We start from the raw sequence: 23,399 nt of genomic DNA on the forward strand, positions 1-23,399 counted from the left end.
AGTGCTACTTCGAGCAACAGTCAATTGCTTTCGCGAACTCCATGAAATAAGATTGGTGCCAAGAAAAATGCAATAAGCACTTGTAGAACGACGATCATCACGATCCCCAGCCCAATCGGAATCAGAGTAGGCGGAGAGAGCCATGGAGGATTGCCGTGTAAGAAAGAGACCATAGGAGATGGTGTGCTTCAAGTACCGAAGAATACGTTTAACGGCTTGCCAATGAGAGATAAGTGGGTTGTGCATGAATTGACATACACGGCTTACCGAAAAAGCAATATCCGGACGAGTGAAAGATAAAATATTGTAAACTCCCAACAACACTTCGGTAGAGAGTAGGATCTTCAAAAGGTGCCCCTGTGTGAGCTGAAAGGGAGCAATTGGATGCCATGGGAGTGGTGCACGGTTTGGCAAGGGACATTTTGCTTCGATGGAGTAGTTCAGCAGTGTATTTTCTTTGAGTGAGAAAGAGGCCATCTGAGACATGTAAGGCTTCCACCCCAAGAAAAAAACTCAAGTGTCCCAAGTCTTTGACAGCAAAGTCGATATTCAGTTGTTGAATCACAGAATTTACAGCAGCTAGATTAGAACCCGTGACAAGGATATCATCAACATAGATTAAAAAATAGATGACAACTGAACCTTGGCGGAAGATAAAAAGAGAGGAATCAGCCTTGGAGCCTGTAAAGCCGAGAGCTAAAAGACGATTGCTAAGTCTTGAGAACCATGCACGAGGAGCTTGCTTAAGACCGTAAAGAGCCTTACGGAGATGACACACATGGTGAGGCAGTTGAGGATGACAGAAGCCTGGTGGTTGAGCCATAAATACCTCTTCATTCAGAAATCCATGGAGAAACGCATTTTGAATCGGACAAAGGTTGTCCGGCAGCTGCAAGTGTGTCACATAAGCTCTTGACACGTTGAAAATATTCTGAAATAGATGCATTACCTTTGCGCAAGGTTGCAAGATGAGTCCGCATTTGAAGAGTTCGGGCTCGAGATTGAGAGGTGTACATTCTCTCAAGAGCCATCCAGACTTCTCTGGAGGTAGAGTACCCAATCATCTGGGCAAGCACATTTTCAGTCAAGGATGACAAAATGGTGCTTAGTAAAAGCTGGTCCTGTTGGAACCAACGTTTGTGATCTGGATTAGGAGCCAATGGGGAAAGGCCATCATTGCTAGTAGAGGCAGAGGAAACAAGCTTTGGAGGTGGTGGGACGGAACCATCAATGTAGCCATAAACAGCATGTCCCTGTAAATAGGGAAGGAGCTGTTGTTTCCAAGTAAGATAGTTGTCACGTCCAAGTTTGACATAAGAAAAGTTGGGCATGGGAGCAATGGTTGGTAGAGTTGAGGGTGAAACAGAGGATTGTGTGGAGAAGTCAGACATGGCGACGTTAGTCGAAGAGAGCTCTGATACCATAATGATTTTTTGATAAAGAAAGGATAGTGTTTGATTGTTAATTGCCTTACTTAGCATTGTGCTTAGATCATCATTTATATAAAGGATTTACAGGGGTTAGAAGACAACCCAAAGACTACAACAACAGCTATTGCATTATCTAGAACTTACTAAAAGTAAACTACCTACTTAGCTACTGTACAACGTGAGAGTCCTTGAGCAATGAAAAACTGAAGCCCATGTTTCCTGTTGAGTTTCCCTTGAAATAAGGATGTCAATCAAGCTGTGAAAATCCCTTGAAGTCAGGACTGTTTGATACGCAGGTTTTCTATCTTCTGCAGAGTTGCTACTCTGTTTCTTGGAGATTTTTCTGGAGATAGGTTGGCTTGAGGAGGTGACGTGGAGTCCTGCTCCATATCTGAAAGTTGTGCTTCAATAGTGATCCATTAGGGTGTGTTGCTAAAACCGTTGTGAGATTGGCTTTAAAGAGCACAGAAACACCCTTGGTTTCTTCAACATCATGAACGGCATTCATCTTGTATGGACAAAACTGTATTCATCTGGCACCACACGAGTTTAATATGCAAAACCCACTAACCAAGTCTGCATTCAAGAGATTTCTAGAGCAATTATCTGGTTCGTAGTCCGTGGAGATGTTTCAGAGGATTTTTCTATTGGATTGTACTTTACCCAACTTGGTTCTGGTTGCTTTACCCAACTTAGGTTATGATTTTTCTACCGACGGGGATGCGGTTGACTTTGGTCCCAGGTTGAAATGATAGAATGTTATTGGCGACCCAAGACTAGGCGGCGAGGAGTTTGGCCAGGGAGGGAATGTCGCTAATCGAAAAAAAAAAATTAAAAAAAGTTGAAAAATTAATTTTTTTGTTTTTAAAAAAAATATTGCAATCGACCGGAGGACATACGGCTTCTTTCGAACATCGTCATTGGGCACGATGCACGCCTGCAGCTCCGCGAAGTCATCCCCGTCTTTCTGAACGTGGACATGACTAATTTCCTATCCTTCGATGTTTATAATATTGACCTTTCGAAGGTTATGAACGATTCCAATTTGAATTTTGTTTTGTTACAAACGATGAACAAGTCTATCATCATTGTGGAAGAACTCGATCGGTTTCTGACGAAGAAATCAATGGCCGTGAGCTTGTTCGTCGATGTTCATATTCATTTTCCTCTTTGTGATTTTTTAGCATTCAAAATGTTGGCCAATAGCTACCTGGGGGCTCAAGGATCACAAGTTTTCTCTCCAGTAGAGGATATTTTCCAGAGCAGGGATAGCTTGAGCCCGGCCGAGATCAGCGAGTTGATAATTATGAACCGAAACTTGTCGAGTCGGACTATAGAATCGTTCATCATGGCGTTGCAAACAGACGGTGACCGGAAAGGTGTCGAGAAAATCAGGCCGCGGTTGAGAAATAACGCCACTCCAAACACCCATCTTTTTTTTTTTTTTTTTTTTTTAAATAATAATAAAAATAAGAAATAAATTTTAGTTATTTATTTTTTATAATTTCTTTTTTAAATTTTTTAAATTTTTTAAATTGAAAAATGACACGTAGCAGGGTTATTATGGGGTTATTTCTCCAAAAATGACACTCTTCAAAGTTTTGTTAGTTTGGAGGTCAAAGTCCAAGCCTTAATAGTTTGGGGGGCTATCTGATGAATGATTGATAGTTTTGGAGGTTAAATTGTATTTTTCAAAAAAATAAAATAAAAAAAATCTGATGTGGTAATGCCATGTTAGGATGTATGTAAGTGGGTGTGGGGAGTTGGGCGTATACCTAACATTTCCCTTTTACGAGTAAGAGTAGGCGGTTAATATCTGATAATCGGCCACAAAAACTGATTTTGTTTTTTGGCTTTTTTATATTTAACATAAAAAATATGAGTCAGCAGTGAATCGACATTATTGACTAATTGAATCAGGTAGAGCCCAAAACGCACATATCAGCCCATTACAGAAAGGGCCCAACATTCAAGGGAAGCTCGTATAAAACAATGACCAAGAAAGTCCACGTTAGCTTGCCTCTTCTTTTTTAAGAAAGTCCCACAAGGGCATGAGCACAACCAAAGCTGAAGAAGGGGAAAGTCCCATCATATTTTTTATAATAAAAGACATTTGATGAATTGATCTTCTAATTCATCAAAGGAAGGATACTACACACCACGGTAATGAAGCTGAAGAAGTCGTTGTTACGTTTCATTTATATTCTTGTAATAATGATGTGATTTTAAAATTATTAATTGATCAAAATTAAATAGTAATCAATCAAAAGCCTAATAGTAATTTTAGAAATCATATTATTATTACGATACAAAAGGGACTTCTAAAACTACTTGGTAAAGCTTGGTAGCACCGTAAAACCAAGTAACTTTACAAGTACTTTTCTTCCAAATATTACTTGTCAAATAAATATTCTTCCAAATATTAGTCACTTGCATCTCAATGCATTGCTTAATTTAAACAAACAAAAATGAAATTGTGAAATATTATATATCAAAAACCAAGCACGAAAGATCAAGTGATCTTTAGATATAGAAGATTGGAAATTATGCGCGCAGCATACTCATAAAATGAATAGAACTAAGCTAGATGATCATATAGACTTCAATTAAGGGCAATTGGAAACATATCTGTGGACTGAGAAGAAAGGGGCTCAGTGGGAAGATGACTGTAATATGAGATACGCAAGGAAGTCAAGCTCTTTAAAATATACTTTCCTCTAAAAGACTAGTTCTTCTATCTACTACTTTAGCCCAGAGACTTGCTATGTATTGGTGAAAATAGTACCCAAAGAAAGTTGAATATGCTTCTGTTGCAACGGCCTTCGCTAAATAGGACTTCCCTGTTACAGATTTACAGAAGGAAATGACACAGAAAATAGCATGCAAGTAGAGATTGCTAGTTCTTTCATCACTCTTTGAGAGTTCACATCCCACCTTCTACTAGAAATTCCAAATCAAGTTCTCTACCAATTTTTAATCTTCCATTGACATAAATTTCACTGTCAAGCAGACAGGTAGAAAAAAGCAGTGCATGCTAAATCCTCTTCCCTGTGCGAATTCGGTGGTGGGGATAACTCTCAGAATGAAACTTTGTATATGCAAATGGTTTTTCTAATGGGTCTTAAACCCCATAATAATTCTTGTTATTTTTAATATGTATCTGTACAATTGGAAGATAGACTAATCGGATAATCAAACAATCAATGAAGCAATGGCAAATATAACTCTAAAAATGGTCCTTTCTACGTACTCCGAGCAATGACAGGTATTTAAACACTCTTTCACAGCACAAAGAATTCTAATGCCCTACTATTATTACTATACACAAACCTTCCTTTCGCTGGTTTGGGTCTTTTTTTTTTTTTTTTTTGTATGTTTTTTTAGGAAAAGAGAATCCAGAACGAACAAGGATACCAATTTTTTAATGAATTCAACAGAAAGAATATAGCATATCAGAGTTTTCTTTCACTGTTATACCTGAGAGAGAGAAAGGGAGAGAGCAATTGTTGATTGTACAATATGACCTCTCCACAAATCTTTTCATTTGTTTCTAGTGAGTTTGTATAATCTATGCGTATAGTTTCCATCGTAGCTCTAAAGAAACGAGAATTACAAGAAACTGAAAGCCAGAAATTTCAGGACACATTCTTTGCTAATTGATTGTCTTGCATTTATGGTACAAGTGGCATTTTTTCATAAGGATCAAGTTTTACTATAAACCAATCCATTCTTATTAACATTGAAAGCATACCCAGGTTCAACCATAAAACGAAAGCAGACAAGCCAAAACTTAAGACACAATTATAAGGAACTAACCTGTAAAAAACTGGGGAAACTTAACAGGCAGTATGACAGCCTCTTGCAATGCCTGTTTGGCACTCTCTAGACAAGCCACATCACTCCACTTCAAATTCGGTTTTCTCCATAATGATCACAGAATCAGCGCCATCCCTGACCTTTGCTTGCTCCAGATCGTTCCCTTCTCCACCCTTGGACTTTGTCCTTGGTCTCGTAGCAGGGGCTGCATCACCATTAGGCCCATTTCCTCCACAATGAAGAATGGCCCTTGTCTCCTCTACCCTCCTCAAATATTCCAAAAATTTCTGAGTAATCGCTTCCTTAATCTTCGGATTCTTCTCGTACTTCAAATGGATCCTTCATGCAGGATGGCGTAGTGAATTCGCAATAGTAAAAAAAAAATAGAATTACAACTTTTCTCAAAACAAGATTCTATCAAATAATCGAGGCAAAAGGGATAGAAAATCACTCATCGAGTATTTCATATCGATAAACTGATAAAATTACATAAACCTGAGGCTAAAGCCATCTTAATAGGTTTATATAGAGCCTAAATTCGAAACCATAAAAAAGAATAATAAAAAAAGTGAAATAAAAACATTTTGCAGGACAAATAATACAAAACGACAACTTTTACCTAGTAAATGTTGGAATTACAAAATGTTCATGAAATACAAAATTGTATCCCTCTAAATAAACTTTACAATGCCACTAAGTTTGTTTCAATCCGATGTTAGAATCAAAAAATATGATTTTTTACGTAAAATAGGTCTAACCAAAAACTGATGAAATTGGCCCATATCATTCTCACCGGGTTTGAGAGAATTCGTCCTCGAATTCAGATAATTTTTGCCGCGATCCTTCAGATGCCAAATCAATTCATTCCATCTCTTTCTCTTCAAAAGCGAAACAATGTAACATCCCACAATAAATAATTCTTCACTAATCACCACAAGAATACGATGATCAACTTGAAAACTTTTTGCACTATATTCAAAGAACTCTAGCTTCACACGATTGTCGCACATCTTCTCCCATTCATGCACCATTAATATCTCCCAAAAGGAATCAACAATCTCTTCACTTTTAAACATAAAATTATTCTCCGCAAAAATAATATCAAAAGCATTAATATCAAGAGAATTTGATAAAATATTTTCTACCCGAAGGAAATCAACTTCGTTAATATCCAAATCAAAGACTTTATTTTTAGGGCTTTCATCAAGCACATGATTTATAGAACTTTCATCAACAAAATTTTCAATATTATCTAAGAGATTTACCTTTTCCAACGTTTCATTTTTCTCAGGATAAATGTCCTAGATTAGAAAAGAGACCCAATCTACTATAGATTCTTTCTATTGATTATACGACAAAGAACCTCCCACAAGATCTTCATCATTGATATCAGTATCATACGTTGGTAGAGTATCCCAATCCATGAATCCTTGTGAAGGCTCTCCAACATCTTCATGTTCAACATCATCATGAGCATCTCCGTGTTTGAACTCCTCATCAACGAACTCATCTTCTAGGAACTCTTCATCAAAAAATTCATCTTTCTCCTTCACATAAGATGGATTTGGTAGATGAATTTAAGGCTCGCGAATAACAGTCAAGGTGGCCCACCGCGGACTCCGCATGTCAAACCTTGCCTTCCACCGTTGAGATCTGGCCTTACTGGTATAGCTCGGGACTCGCCGGCTACACGCGGATTTTAAATTTATAAGTTACCACTCGCAATAGTACGTATCGATTGTACTATAGTAAGGGTGATCGAACCACAGAGATTATTGGTTGTTTTGCGTAATGGAATATTAAAGAGCGTATTTAACTTAACTTAAAGATAAAAATAAAAGCAAGGATTGTAGAATTGAAGCTACAACAAGTGAGTAAAGAATTGAAAGCGGAAATGAAATTAACTTAAAAGAAAACTTAGGGTGTTGATCTTATCAAATCCTCCACCAATGCAATGCTTAAAGTCTATATGGACTTTCCTAACATGCTTGATATGAGCGCGTAATGGACGTCAACCATTACGACGACCTCGACGTGAAAACACTCTAGTTAAGACGTAATCATAAAGCACCTAGATTTACATTAATCTACTCCATGTAAAGACTAAACTATAATTGAAAAACATTTACTCTATGAAAGGTGTGGAGTGACTAATGTTCCCTAGCTTACTACTCTACAATACATCCTAATGAGTATACACAATACATGAAAACCCTAATTAGGCAACAATGATAAAATATCTAGTTTCACACCAAATCATTCCACATAAAGTTAAACTACAATTGAAAAACAATTAGGCTATAAAAGGGGTGAAATGATTGGTGTTCCTTAGCATACCCTATAAGGTGACTCTAATGAGAAATCATACATCATGTCAAATAGCTTCATTGCAAAAGACATCATTCTTGTTTCCAAGAATGTTGGTTTTACTCAAGACTTCAAGAAAAACTCATAGACAAGTTAATCTATTTTTCATGAATAATTGGATTGGAATATTGATATCAAAACCTTTTAGCATGAGTTTTGATATTCTCTAGCCCTTAGCAATCATCAAACATCTAAAGAAAATCCTAAGAACATCAAGAACACTACATGGTTTTGGATAGGATTAAGATTAAACCCTAAGAACTAAATTAGCTAGACATGAATTTAAACTAATCTAGGCATGGAAATGAATGAAAACAGTAAAGGAACAAAGGAGAAATGAATTGAAATCAACTATATTAAACTTAAAGAAATTCGGATTACAAAAGAGGAAGAAGAAAACTAACTAGAATATGAAGAAAAAAGGAAAAACAACAAGGAAACAAACTCTCTGGATTTCGGTCCAGAGAGTAGCATCTAAGTAAATGAAAATACAAGAAATTGAAGTGATACACCTGAGCAAATCCGAATAAACCACAAAAGATGCATGTTCTAACCTAAAACCCTAATCTCATATATATAGAGAATTGGATTCACAAAAGAGCATCAAGAGTTAATCCTAGCCGCACAAACAGAGCTGGTCGGCGTCCATTTCTATCCACAAAATCCAACTTATGATTTGAATTGCATAAAGAATGCAAAGATCTGGAAATATCTGATTTTCTGGAAGATGCGAAGTCGATCGATTGAATTGCCTTGGACGATTCTTCAACTTGCAGGAAAATGACTAAAGTACTCTTGATGTATTTTTAGGTCTAATTCAAGTGTTTTGAATTAGATTTCAACTAAGACCTGAAAATAAGATAAAACACAAAAACTACGACAAAACGTTATATATACAATACGAACTAGGTCTAACAAATGCAAATAAAGGGGTCTTGAATCAAACAATTCAAGACTTATCACTTACTAAGGGTAACCACGTCATCCTCATCCTTGAAATGTGGAGTTGGTTGACGGCGACGACTGTTAGTAACATCCATGGCATCAAGTTGGTTAGATAAGGTTTTGATTTGCTCCATCAGTTGCCTAGATCACCCAACAAATTGCTCCTCCACGCGCTGCGAACGAACTGCCAATTGTTCATCACGTGTTGTTTCTTTGTGCTCATTCACAACACCAAAACTTGCATATATATTTCCTTCGTCATGTTTTCTTCGTGCCATGGCAGAAAAGTTGCTGGGCTTTGATACCAACTAATGCTGGGTGGCATAGTGGGTTTGAAATAGCAAACAACAATAGAATCAAAACTATTCTCAAACTATGATTCTATCGAGGAATCGAAGCAAAATGGATAAAAAATCACTCATTGACTGTTTCATATTGATAAAATGATAAAAATACAAACTATGTTACAATAATAAAAAAAAAAAAAAATACATGACCATGATAGTAAGAATATTTCACAATCACAAAATTACATAACCTGACCATGATAAAAGTACAAATATAATAACTTTAGAACTATTTAGAGGTCGTGGTCATGGAATTGATGACATTGATCAGAAAATGAATATTTGAAAGCTTAACACCACCTTGTGTGGGCAAGATACTTTGATGGTTGAGAATGTTATAGACTCGAAAGAAGTTGGGTTGTGCAAGAACTACAATCGCTGGGTCGATTGGAATTATTGCATTGCCCACGACTGTCTTCCAAGCAAGTTTTTGAATTGGGTTGTTACTGATATTACAAACTAATTGCGACAGAAGGTGGAGCAGTACTCCTTGGCTCAAAGAGAGGAACTATCAACAATATCCATTGTAGATCAACTTGAAAAGAAAGCTTTCGTTGCACCAGTCACATGCGTATCTTAAATAAACATTTCAAATGTCAAAGAAAGAGTTGCTATTATTCTTTCACAAAAAAAAAAAAAACCATAAATTTTCACCAAAAAAAAATTATAAACATGTTGTTCAGCTTTTCCGGTGAGAGAGGAGTGTTTCCGGAGAGGGAGAGATTTTTCGGCGAAAAGGGAGAGCTTTTCAGGCGAAAATTGAAAGCTTTTTTGGTGAGAGAGAGAGAGAGAGCCCAGGGAGAGAGAGATTTCAAATTTTTTTCTTCTTCTACAGCAAGTTGAGTTAGGCCTTCAATTGTGTGTGTGTCTTTTTTTTTTTTTTTTTTTTTTTTTTTTTTTTTTTTTTAAACTTTAACTTTTCTTAGAGGTAGCAGATAGTGTTAGAGGTAGAGAGGACTGTAGCAGAGAGGGAGGACTGATTTTTTTTTTTCCTTTTCTTTTGTCTACGTAAGATCGGGTGGGATAAGAGTGAGATTGTGGTGTATAAAGTAGCAGTTCTCTTTAAAGAAAGCTTCTTTCGTAAGATACTTGGGGACCAAGTGGTCCCTATGCACTATTTAAAGGGAGCTTCGGCTCCCCATGTTCAAGCAACAGACAATAGGGTTAAACTCTCGTTTCGTCCACACAGAGAGAGAGAAAGAGAAAGGGAGAGAAGAAAGATTTTGGTGATTTTCGATGAGGAGGTGAAACCTCAAGCAAAGGTAAATCTTCAACTTCTCTTGATGATTTTGAGATAACCGTTTGATTTTATACATTAGGTAGTTGAAATACAGTTCTATATTTTGGGGCTTATCTTGATTATGAGCTAATATGAAATTACCATGTTCAGATGGGATGATTCATTAATGGGTTATTTTTACGGTTTTTCCGATTGGTATTAACCTGTTTAAAATTTATTTGGGGTTTGTTCTTATTCTGCATTGATAAAATAGAGTTCTGGTTTTGATTGAGGAATGGAAATTGCTGAGTGATTTGACCAAAACTCATGAATTTAGACAAAGAACTTGAGAAATGGGACAGAGGACTTTTTCAACATGATAATTATGAGAAAAATGAGAAATTGAGCTTAATAATGAAAGGATTTGAGTTATGAACTTGAGTTTATTTTCTAGAAATCAGGATTCTAATATTTAACAATTCTCTATTTCGATTCCGTTGTAGGAATTTTGTATTTAGATGCAGAGTCAACCAAAAAGGAATGTAGCGCCATGTAACTAAGACAAATTTACTATTACCTTATTTTGTAAAAAAAAAAAAATCTTAAATAAAGGAACATGTGTGCAATGAGTTCTAAAGTTAAATATAAATGAAAGTAATTTTTGATAAAGTAAATTTTGTAAAGAATAAATGTTGCTTTTATGAAAGCAGTGTATGTATCCGAAATATTTATAATCAGAGTTTCTTTATACATGATCATATTACAGAAAAGTAAAGTTATTGTATCATGCAAATTGCAAAGAAAAACCTTACAATTATTTTCTGCAATATAATCATTATTATTGTGAAAGGTTGAGTTAAAGTGATGTAAAAATTAAGAGCTGGATCCTAGGGCAAAAATTTCTGTTGGTACTGTGTGAAGAGAGATAAAGGATAGCAGCAGGTGCTCAGGGGTGGTTTAAAGTTAACCATCATTGAATGTGCTGTCAATATGAGCCTTTAGTTGAGTAAGCCACCATTGGATGTATAACCAATGGTCAAGAAAGATTTCCTAAATAGTTCTCATTCCTTTGGCAACAAGATGTGACATTCCCCTCTTTTGTGTAAGGAAAATAGTACGAAAGAGGACAAAAAGGAAAATAGCTTTCCAGCAAAAATTTAAAAGAGATATTATGGTTTAACCATTCATATAGGATCAAAAGATAAGTTTAAAGTAAAAGTTTAAAGGGTTAAAGAATATTTGGTATTTATGGTTTAAAATTTTTAGCTTTGGGTACCTCAATTTTAATTCATTATGATGGTATCTGGGTTTTAGAAAATGATAGAATTGGTATTTGTCCAATATTTAAGGGGTTGACACGTGACACAATATAAAAAATAAAAAATAAAAAAAATAAAAAAAAATCTTTAAAAATTAATAAAACTAATATATATATATATATATATATTAAAAACTTAAAATAAATAAATAAATATATATATATATATATATATATATATATATATATATATATATATATATATAAAAAAAAAATAACATATTACTACTGATGATTTCGGTGAAGATTATTGACTTCCGAAAGAGGAATTATCGGCGAGAAAAACTTGGATTCGGCAAAGTGAAAGCAAGCAGGTCTGGGTCATTTTCAAACACAGCCATTTCCTTTTCTTCTAAAGTCACCCATGCTCACTCTGCTCAATATTTCACATTGGCAAAAAAATTGAAACAGATCCGTCACTCTTACACAACAACACAGAATTATACAATTTTCGTAATTCTAAGCACAAAAACCGGCAAATTCTACCGCAGATCAACACAACGAAAAAGCAATTCCGTTCGTTTCCACGGAATACGATTCCCCGGAAAACAATTCTCATTTGGAAAAAAAAATGTTTCCACAGAAACAAGCAACAACTGAGAAAGAAGCTTTGGAATTCCGAACCTTGGAGAAGAGGGAGAGGAAGAGCGTGAGGAATCAGCCTCGGGAATCACGCTGCAAAATGTTGAGAGCTGAACCACCCCGGCCAAAGGTGGCTCAGCCACTCTTTTTACTAAAAATTTTTTAAAAGTTTTTAATACTTTTAATATTTTTAAATTTTTTAAGTTTTATTAATTTTATTTTTTTAATTAATTTTTAAAGATTTTTACTTTTTATTTTTTAATTTTTTTTTTTTTATATTGTTTCACGTGTCAACTCTTAGGAGTTGACACGTGACAGACCGTTAAATATTGGACGGAAAAATAGAAGGAGGTACCAAGTCCATCTTTTCCCAAAACCCAAGTATCATCTATAATGCAAATTGAAACTGAGGTACTAAAAAATAAAGTTTTTAAAATATGGTACCAAATATGTCATTAACCCAAGTTTAAAAGATATCATTTATAAAATAGTCTATGGCAAACTTTTTACGGAATAAAAAGATAAATTTATACAACAAAGTTTTAAAGGGATGATTTGAAGTTAATAGTATAGTTATACAATAATGCAGTAAAAGTACAATTTAAATGTTAAAGTTACAAGGAATGGTTATAAAAGAGATTAGGTATGGTCTAAAGTTAACCATTCTTGGATGCTTTATTTTAAATTTAATTTTTTAAAGTAATGATTTAAAGTAGAGATTTGGGAAAGAAGAAGAAAAATAAAGAACCCGAAGAATGGTTCGTTTGGGAACAAAAGATAATCATTATTCTCTTCGGGTTTTTTCCTTCAAACCGGGTGTTTGAATCTAACCTGGAAAAAAAACCCGAAATTTAGCCATTTTTTAAAACTTGCCGTGATTTCTTGTGGGTTCCACATGTCCTTCAGCACATTACACCCATTAAACACAAATAATAATTATTTGAATTAAATAATAGTTTTAATATTTTTTTTATAATAAATAATTATTATTTCAATCATTATTCCACACTACTTTTCATAACACCAATCATTATATACAACTTTTCATACCTCCAATCATTTTCTACCATTAAAAAACACTACTTTTCAATCTCAGAATCCAATACCCAAACACAATTTCAAAAAGAATTTAAATTCTGTTCATCACCCAAACACATTTTCTTTGCATCGAAATTCACAAACGAAATAAGAATTCAATTCTGATTTCAAAAATCCAACACCCAAACGAACCATTAAGTTTTCAGAATTATTGTGTGTAATGATTCTTTGGCATAAGACATGTATTAGTTTATTTATTGTAAAGTAAAGAAAAATGATATTGCAGGAATAATGTAATAGTGATATGATTCATGATGATATAGTACCGTGGTATTTTTAATAAGGTGAGTTTCTGGTGTCATGAGTTTTGGGTATTCATAGTACTTTGGTACTTCAATATTTTGTGGTAAACATTAAGTATTTATAAAGAAAAAGAAAACTTTCCGCTGCAACCACTCAAATCGCTCTACCTCTTTTAAAGGAATCCTAGGCGTTACACCTGTCATCGAGTAACTATAACGCATAACGACACCCCATTACAAAGTAGCCGTTCTTAGATCGAAATCCATTACAGAGTAATTTGTACGGTGTACCGATTCCCTTTGAGGGTAATCGTAACTTGTTCCATATCTCATTACCTATCCATCATAGTTAAAACATGATTGGAACGTAAAACATAATTTTACATTTAAAATATTGTCATGCAAAGGAAATATGATTAGGATTTAGGGCTCACATCATGTCAGTAAATTATATCATTTTATGCTGTAAGAATATCTTCAGTTTTCATTTGCAACCTCATGCAGGAAATATGATTAGGAAAATTTATGACTACCTTTCATGGTCCGGACGCGCGCACATTAGATATGGAAATTGCGTGTTGAAGTTCAGCCGTCCGGACGCTTATCCCCCATGGTCTGGACATGCGAAGCCTTATAAGGAAATTACTTGCTGCGGACGTGCGACCGTCCGGACGATGTGCAATCCTGTCCGGATGAGGCTCTTAAACAGGAAAGATTTCCCCGCGAAATTTTCGGAAAATCTTGTCACACAGTTGTCCGTCCGGACGGCCCATGTCCACCGTCCGGACGACGCCCAGGTATATTTTCCCTGATGCTCATTTGATCCCCCAGCCAATAAATAGAGGCCCCTGGGCATTGAGAACTGCAAGAATTCGGTATTGAATTCCACAACTGCTCAGAGATGTGATATTTCCTCTGAAGCCATTTCAAGTGTGCTGTTGCTGTGCTACATCTGAAGTCTATCTTAGGGGTTGGCCCTAAGGTAAATGATTCCATTGAAGACCCCTTCAGGTAGGTGACCTGGTTGGCAAGCGTTCGTATTGGGTTACACGTCAGAGAGCAAGGTACGACCACTGCATCGGGTATATGTGAGTGTTACTATCTTGTATCTAGCTTTGTCTTCTGAATAGTGGAATTCCTGGGTTTAGCTGCCTTGGAGTGGTTTTTCTCTTATTGAGTTTCCACTTCATCAACAAAAATCTCTGTGTCTTTTACTTTCCATTGTGCTTAATTTTTGTTGACACTTTGCGCACACACTTGTATTTCATTTAGAAGTCAAATTTCAATTTTCACACACTAAAACCTTAATAAAACCTTAATGGAGTATCTAAAAACCCTTAAACCTATTCTTGGGGAAAATGGTCATTCTGTCCAACCATTGATTGTTCGAGTATTGTGCCAAACGTTCGAAGGTTTGGCAAAACCACCCATATTTACAAAAGGTCCAAACTTTACCCCACCTAACACGATATAAGGCCTTATTCTCAAGCTTTAGACTGTCCTAACCACAAATAATATGCTCATGCACCAAAACGTATGTCCAAGATTATTAAATCGCTAATCTATCACTAATCTCATCATAAAACAAAAATAACCCATTTAGATTTATAACAAACCTATGTTTCAATAGGCTAATCACAACGGAATCATAACTATCACGTGCTAACAAAGTCTTAGCTCAACCAAACACAGCACCCAACTCATAATACCTATCACAAAAGCCTAAACTACTAACATAAATAGAAATGAATACTATAAGGCTAATAAAAGAAGGTAAACTTAGGAGAAATGTGCTTGAAATGATAGTAGAGACGAGATTAGAGCAATGTATTACCTCTCTTGAAAACAACTTCAAGATTCTCCTTCCTTTCTATCTCTTCTCTCTCTCTCTCTCTCTCTCTCTCTCTCTCTCTCTCTCTCTCTCTCTCTCGCGTAGGGTTTCTGGATTGCAAGGGGCAGAAAATGAGGACCAAGGGGTATAAAGTTCTACTTATAGGCGAGGTAAAGGGATAAGAAAGGCTGAGGTGTCTAGATTTTTTAAAACAGATCTTCTGGCAACTTCAAAAGTTCGAATCCAACTTCGATCATTTGTAGTCGATCGTTCAAAGGAAACTTCAAACATTCCCTCTCGATCATTTATAGTTAAGGCACTCTTAAATCTAGACGAATGTTTATAATTAAGGTACTCTTAACCATAATTAAGGGCTTGTTTGTCAAGGAACAATACATTACAGTACTGTTCATGTACTTTTTTTTTTTCATTTTTTTATATTTTTCACTACTAATCAACATCAAAACATTCCCACTTTTTTCACTTTTTTATATCACATCAATAATTTTTTATTACTATTCAAATAAAAAAATTCACTACAATACAAAATTTTTTCACTTTTTTATACAAATTCTTTTTATTTTATATCACATCATCACTTTTTACTAATTTCAAAAATTAACAACTCACTACTCTGTTCTGTTCTGTTTTGTAATGTCACTTGTCAAACAAGCCCTAAAATTTGGGGTATTATACTTTGTCCCTCCCCTCTTATAAACAACATACACCTGTATTTCCAGACCTCCACTTCTTCCTCTTTTCACCACCTTCATCAATAACACACATGAATGTTCTTTACTTTGTTCTATGTAAGATGTATACTATAGCTATTTTCTTTTCTTTTCTTATTTGAAAATTTATTGAAAAACCCAAAATTCGTTAGTTGTATTTTGATGGGATTATTTACAAAAGGGAGAGATGAAAGTCACAATGAATAAATTATGTCTTATCAATCTTTTAGGGTGGTTTACACCCTTTGATTTGTTTGTTTATATATATACATATGAGACAAGGAATCCCTCCAAGGCAGGGCACTTCGTGTACCAACCCTTGTTGGGTAAATCTTGGACTTGTGCAAATCGTACCTTAATGATATATTGACGCATATTTATGAAGTTTTGGTATCTATACTTTTTGTGATGCAAATATTTTTTATAAAATACTTCATCTCCTTTTGTATTATGCTTTTCCTTTTAGTTTATATGGTAAAAACATAGTATATAAGGACAAAAAAAAAATGTCAATGCCCCCCTCCCCCAAAAGAAAAGAAAAAGAAAAAACAAAGAACTGCTAGCTCCACCACTAAAAGGAGTCAACCTAAATTTTCGTAATTTGATGTTATTTTTGCTTCTCTTCAAAAGAATGATGATAAGGAACAGTAGTGGGGAGCCATTTTTGGGCTCTACAAGACTACCTCCAAGTCAAGCTGCATGGGGGACATGCCATGAATCGGCGGTACCTGAATGAGATCTTTTGCTGCTATGCGTGCGTCAAGGATATCATATTTGGAACATTATAAAATAGAAAAATAAATAATACAAAGATATAATGATAATTGGTCTAAAACTAGCCGGATGAATCACAAAATAGGCAAAATAAACCAACTGAAGATTTATCTGTCATCCGCCCAAGAAAAAAAAACCATTAGTTTTGGCTAGTATGCCAATTCTTAGTGGAAAACATTTACATTTATATTATACAAAAAAAACAAAATAAAGTTATACCCACTTCTCCATGTTCTTATCAAAGATGCCTGGTCTGTAAGTTGACATGAACATGTCAACAAGAAGGGAAAATTGCATCAATACGAATATGGTGACAGGTACACTAGCCAAACAAATGAGAGGAATGATTATCCATGAATATTGTTCCTGTAGCATAATTGAAAGAGCAGTAGAAAAGGCTACCATCATGGCTGCAATGGAAAAGAAAAGAGTGGAAAGTCCTTTGATCATCTTTCTTGGCAAGGATTCAAGGAAATCGTCTTCTGCATAGCGTGATGTTAGGATTCCCAAAAACATTAAGACTGAAGTTGTGGAGGAAAAGAGCGATAAGGCATCGGATATTATAAAGAGCATGAACAATCTTTCATCTAAAAATATAGGGAAGCCAGTATCTTGATTGTTACCACCTGGAACAGTAAAGGCTGCAGCAAACGTAATAGTAACAATGAGAGCCCCTACAACTGTACAAGAAGTTGATGTGCCCTTCATCCATTTTTCTCCTTCTTTCTTCAAGTCTATGTGGTTCTTCGTAAACAATTCCCTAGGAGTCAAACCATCATCGTTCAAATATTCCCTAGACCTGGGAACGACAATACTTTCTACCTCCTGCATTGTGATTTAACGCTTATAAGTCCCACATTATTTGAAAACAAATAAAAAAAAAAATTATACTTCCTCAAAATTACACCTAAATTAAAATGTCCCCCAAGCTTTGAAGAGTTTCAATTGATCCCTCAAACTACCGAGCCATTTACATAGTCGCCTCCATTAGGATTTTTTTTTTTTTTTAGAGGAAATTTAAAAAGTTTATGAGAGGAATACCCATTCCTCTTATAAATGAGAGGAATCGCTATTCTTTAAGAAATAGACAACGTTTTCTGGAAAAAAAAAAAAAAATAATAATTATATTATTTTAACCCTGCAACCCTTTAAAAAAATAAAAATAAAAAATGTTGAACTACTGTATATGTTTGGCCACACAACCCCCAATGTACTCCGGGTGTGGTGTGAGCATCCTCGGTGAACGTGCGGGTGGCCTAGGCACCTCCGATTCGTGTTGGGGTGGCCATGACCATCCCTAATGGCATCGGGGGTGTTGCGGCCACCCCCGAGTTCTTCTGTGGGTGGTTGTCTACCCACAACAATTAAACATAATTTTTATTTATTTATTGTTATTTTAGTTTTAGAAAAAATAAAACAATCATGTTGGGATTTTAGTAATTTTGATTCAATTCCAATTAGGGCATATTTTTTGTCCCCAAACTAAGGAATATGAATAACTATTCCATTGCACACTTATTCACTCCTAGCAAAAACTATTTATTTTCCTAATTGAATACCCATTTCGTGTACCAGTTGTAACTTTTTAGAATTTGGGAGAACATTGTAATTTTGGTATAACGCTTGAGAGGGATATAAGAATGTCTTGAAAGGAAAAAAAAATGCTATTAATATATAAACATAATACCCTATTTGTCAACGACAATAGTATAAAGACATATAATTTAACGTTATAGGTAGGAAAAGTAAATATTAACATTAAAGCTCAATACGTAACATAACAAATTAAAAAAAAAAAAAAAAAGAAGTGAATTATCAAGATAGTATGAAAATCATCAGTTATCCAAAGTTGTAAACTTATAAAAGTTTAAGTAACATTATCCCAAGAACTTGAACTTTATTTACATTATTTATTATTTGATTTGTTTGTTTGAATATTAAGCACTAAAGCATCTAGAATCCTATTCGCTATCTATACTCTTAACATTCGTGCAGAAAGATTTTTTTGCAGTTTGGGTACTTTACATATCTCCTTAAATGATATATATAATCCCTAATTAGCCCCAATTGAACTAGCCTCTATCTTCAACCTTTCATTTGTTGGGAAAATAACATCTCTCAAGCCACTCACCAGACATGTACAACATGTCTGAGCAACTCCTGAAAATGTTTAGAGCTTTATTAATAAGCTTGCCATCAAAATGGATCTTAATCCTAAACCGCTGCTCTTCAGCATTTAAGCATTCCTCTAAAGCTATCTAGTCTTTGTAGATACTCTCATAAACTATGTCTATGAGTCTCACCTAAACATCAAATCATAGTCTTCTCAAAATTTTGAATTTCGTCATCTTTCCTTCGGCAAATCCAGCTCTATTTCTAGTGTCTTTGATGATCCCAAAAGCTCTAGAAATTCCTCTTGCTTATAGACTACTAATGAACCAAAATAACACTTCCCATCAACCTAAGAGTCTCCCAAATCCTTCGTCAAGTGACAACTCTTTGTAGAACTTATTTTCTCAAAATTAAGAGTCTTTGCAATTAGTAGATGTAAGAAATGCATTCAAGGGATAGCTATATGTAGAATGCATTTTCATGGTAGTGTAACTCAATGCATTCTAAATGCATCAACATGTTAATTAAGTACAAGTCTACACTTCAATGATCAAGACAAATCATTATATGATAAAGAGTTAATATGATATTGTAATTATATTGCAAATAAAATGCCCAATTTTACTACTTGTTACAAGTTATAAGGACCTTGTAATTTAGATATTTTGTGCATTAATTCCACTTAAAGCACCAAAAATACCCAAACAATATGAATATTAATTGAAAATATAACCGGAATTCGAATCACAATTACCCAAAAAAAATGAATATTGAAAATGAAATAATATTTAAAAAATCAAATTCAGTTTGACTTTTAGGGTACTAATCAGTGAAAGTATATGAGAAAAGTTTTAAATGAGAGAGATGACCTTAAACCATTGTAGTTCTCTTTGCATCTGCAAAGCCGCCCCTGGGATTCGATTAATTTGAGTCGATGCTCCTGTCATTCCTGCCATATGTAACATGGTATCGCCATTGTTATCAACCCAAGTTGTCATAGCTTTCTTGGCAGCAACCTGGTATATAAGGCTAAAGATTTTTGCTTGACGATGTAGGACAGCAAATAAAAATATGGATCTGTTGTCTACACCACGACGGGTCCACATAAGCTCTGGATTTGCTTTGACCATACCAAAAATAAAATCAAAATTTCCTTTCTCAATAGAACGGAAGATGGCACCATAAACTTGACCTTTCCTCCTTTCCTCCTCTTTCGAAATAGATACTTGTTTGCACATGTGAACCAGAAGTTCATGGGACATGAAATGGACTAATTTTGATCCATATAAATCCTTGATTCCTTTATCAACAATCGAAACAATGCCAACTTAGCTTGTTGAAACTATCCTTTTTAAAAATAAAAAATAAAAAAATAGAGTACAATGGCTCCACAAATTATTAATTAAGCAAGGTACGATATTAATTGAATTGATGTACTATACCCAAGAAGTTAAGGAGATTCGAAACTAGCTGGCGCAATAGAGCTAGCACTGCAAAATAAGAATGAAATTCGGTCACTAATACACATTAGAAAATAATTACTAAAATAAAATTAATAAATAAAATGAAGTGTTTTCAAAATATCACGGTTTAAAAATGTAGAAAAAATTGTGTTTTCAAATTGCAAGTTAGGGTTATATTTTTAAAAACACACTATTTTGATAGTTAAATTGTGATTTTCTACGATTTTACCAAGCACTTAATTTGTTTTTAAAAATTATCTTTTCAAATCAAATGTTTTAAAATCGCTATCTTTTAATCTCATTTTTTAAAAAAAATGCAAATTCAAACCGACCCTAACAATAATTATTCTCTGTTGGGGATATAATTTATCATCAGTCCGCTCAAAGTAGAGTAGTGCTATAAGGCACACTTTCATTACACTATTAGCAGACTTTTATGCCTATGTGGCACGTGTTGTGGTGAGATAAAAGTGTTTGAGAAGTTTTTATAATTCATCTCACCACAACATGTGCCATGTCCCACGTAGGCACAAAAAGTCTGCCAATAGTGTGATGAAAGTGTGCCTTATAACACTACTCACTGGCACAAGCCCACTGTATGAGGAATAACTACACACTACATGGAAAATAATTTCACTTCCACTATGCGGAAGATAACTGCCCATTATTCAAGAATGAAAGAAAAATCCTAAAAAATAAGGTTTCAACATTGACCATCTATTGTAATGTCCAAGAAAATATTTAAAGAGTTTATTAGACTTTCACTGAAGCCCACTTTCTCACTTAAGTTGGAGGGCTTTTTCAAAAATTCTGCATAAATCCCATACTTCTCCCCTTGGCTCACGATAACTCCCTCTCATTATTCAGATTTTCCTTTTGTTTTGCTCACCAAACACACACACACAAAACACTCTCTCGGCTCTCTCTCTCAATCACGCCCATTTCCACCATTTTCTCCCTTCTCTTTTGCTTTTTTCCCTTCTCTCATCAACCCTTGAATCTTGGGAGCCATGGCAAGAGTGGGGCTTTGATTTCTTGTTGGAAGCATTGCACAAAGGGGTCCTTCAAGAGCTAAAACCATAAGTCCTTCCTCCCTTTCATTTTTCTCTGTTATCTTCTCCTCTTCACATGTACTTGTGGTTGCTTGGGAAGAGTTTTTGAGCTCAAAATGTTACCCATGAAGGGCTGTAATTTTTGTAATTTCCAGCCCTCTCTCTTACACTCTTTCATGTGTAAATCATAGGTTTGGCTTGGGCTTTGCTTCAAATCAAGTCCTCAATTGTTTTTTAGCTTTGGGTAACGATTTTTGGGTTTTAGGACTTTCAATCTACCCATTATTTTGAGGTAATTTCGTAATCCCTAATTTTTGTCCAACTTAGGTCAATTTTGGATGTTAGACTAAATTGTTAAAATTAGCTTGAGGCTTTTGTGTATAGTGAATTCCTATACACTATTTAAGCCATGGGTTGTTGGATTAAAGGATTAAAACTTCAATTTTATTAATTGTTGAAGTATGGGCATAAGTGCCATAAACCCTAAATTTGATGGGTTGAGTTAAATTTGGGGCTTTTTGGTGTTTAAACCCTAGATTATTAATTAGTGGATTGATTGCATTTAGAGTGTTAATTAATCATAGGTTATCTATGGGTCCATAGAAAATGGGTATTTATGGGGTTAGGTCCTAATGTTGATGATTTATGGGGTTATCTATATTTTTATTTATTTATTTTATGATTGTTTATGCTTGTGATGTTTTCAATATGTTCAAATGTGTTAAGATATGTTTTGATGATGATTGCATGTTTTGAGATGAAATTTGAGAATGATTTTGTGTTTTGAAGTATGATATTGGAATTGATTATTTGAGAATGATTTCATGAGTTTTGATGATATAAATTGAAGTGTTGGTTTGAGATATGCTTTCATGAGTTTTTGAAGTTGAGTTTGTACATTGTGTTGGAAAGATATATGACGACGTGATGCTATTTGTACATAGAAATAAATACTTGATGATTTGAGCATGAAACATGAGCATGTGAGTATACGTATAAATAATGAATGTGGAGCCAAAGTTGTCTTCAATGAGAAGCCAAAGTTGTCTCAATGTAAAAGTAAAATTAAGGGAGCCAAAGTTGTCTCCATAATAAATTAAATGGAGCCAAAGTTGTCTCCGAAAGAAATAATATGGGCCAAAGTTAGTCCCCTATTATGACAGCATTGTACGACATGGGTTAAAGATGTTTTTTGAGTTTTGAGCTAGACGTATTAATATGCATATGTGTCCTAATGTGAAGGAGCATTTGTATATTTTTACTGACTAGATTGCATATGATTTATGTGATGTCTAATTTGGATGTGCCTGTATACTTATTTCCTCCGACATAGTGGGATATATGTATGATTGTATGACCAGGTTATGATATCAATGGTTTTAAAGGAATGTCAAATTTGAATGTGCCTATATACTTATGTCCTTCGACAAAGTGTGATATATGTATGCTTGCATAACCGAGCTTTGAGGTCTTTGAATTGTACTTAGAGATGCACGTATGCCTATGACCTCCGAAGTTGCGGAATGCTTGTATACGAGTATAGCTGAGTCAAATGCTACATATGTATGTGTGCATGTCGTTGTAGACTTTCTAGTTTATGAGTGAAATCAACTGCACTATGTTTTAAAATAAAGGCATTATGTTGATAGTAGCTGTTATTGTAAACGAATGGTATTAATTAAAATGATTGGCTCATTACGAAAAGTTAGTGAGTATTATACTGTTGAGACCTTAGTTTTGTACTACTGAGGTGGTCAGTCAACTCATACTTTCACCTGTACGGATGCGGCTAATACCACAATTGTATAGATGTTGATGCTTTGGCTGCAGGTACTACAAACGTCGTCGACAACCCTGTGGCAAACTACTTTGGATACCACGACTGAGGCACTTCCATGGGGTCGTAGCTGTATCGGACTTGGATGGTCCCTTTTTGTAGATGTTTTGAATATGACTAGTATCGCTTGTGACACATATTTTGTTAGCCATTCTTTTGGGTATGTAATTAATATTTTGATAAGCCTTAAACAGAAAGACTATTGGACTATTGTATGGCTCTTTTGTGTAATTAA

At 34.8% G+C, this 23,399-nt stretch overlaps 1 protein-coding gene and 1 pseudogene across 1 annotated transcript in view; both read right to left on the bottom strand.

The window, feature by feature from the left end:
• Positions 1 to 4,032: 4,032 nt before the first annotated feature.
• On the bottom strand, positions 4,033 to 8,653 carry LOC133879004 (protein SUPPRESSOR OF K(+) TRANSPORT GROWTH DEFECT 1-like; annotated as a pseudogene).
• An 8,044-nt stretch (positions 8,654 to 16,697) lies between these two features.
• Positions 16,698 to 23,399, bottom strand: part of LOC133880584 (uncharacterized) — a 36,042-nt gene continuing 29,340 nt past the window's right edge. The window contains exons 7-9 of the mRNA XM_062319570.1: positions 20,255 to 20,302; positions 19,682 to 20,112; positions 16,698 to 17,525 (exon numbers count right to left, since the gene is read on the bottom strand). Coding sequence (XP_062175554.1) covers positions 16,914 to 17,525; positions 19,682 to 20,112; positions 20,255 to 20,302 — 1,091 coding nt within the window. The 3' untranslated portion in view covers positions 16,698 to 16,913. The remainder of the gene's footprint in view (positions 17,526 to 19,681; positions 20,113 to 20,254; positions 20,303 to 23,399) is intronic.

This window comes from Alnus glutinosa, chromosome 10 (assembly GCF_958979055.1).
Source record: "Alnus glutinosa chromosome 10, dhAlnGlut1.1, whole genome shotgun sequence".
NCBI lineage: Eukaryota > Viridiplantae > Streptophyta > Magnoliopsida > Fagales > Betulaceae > Alnus > Alnus glutinosa.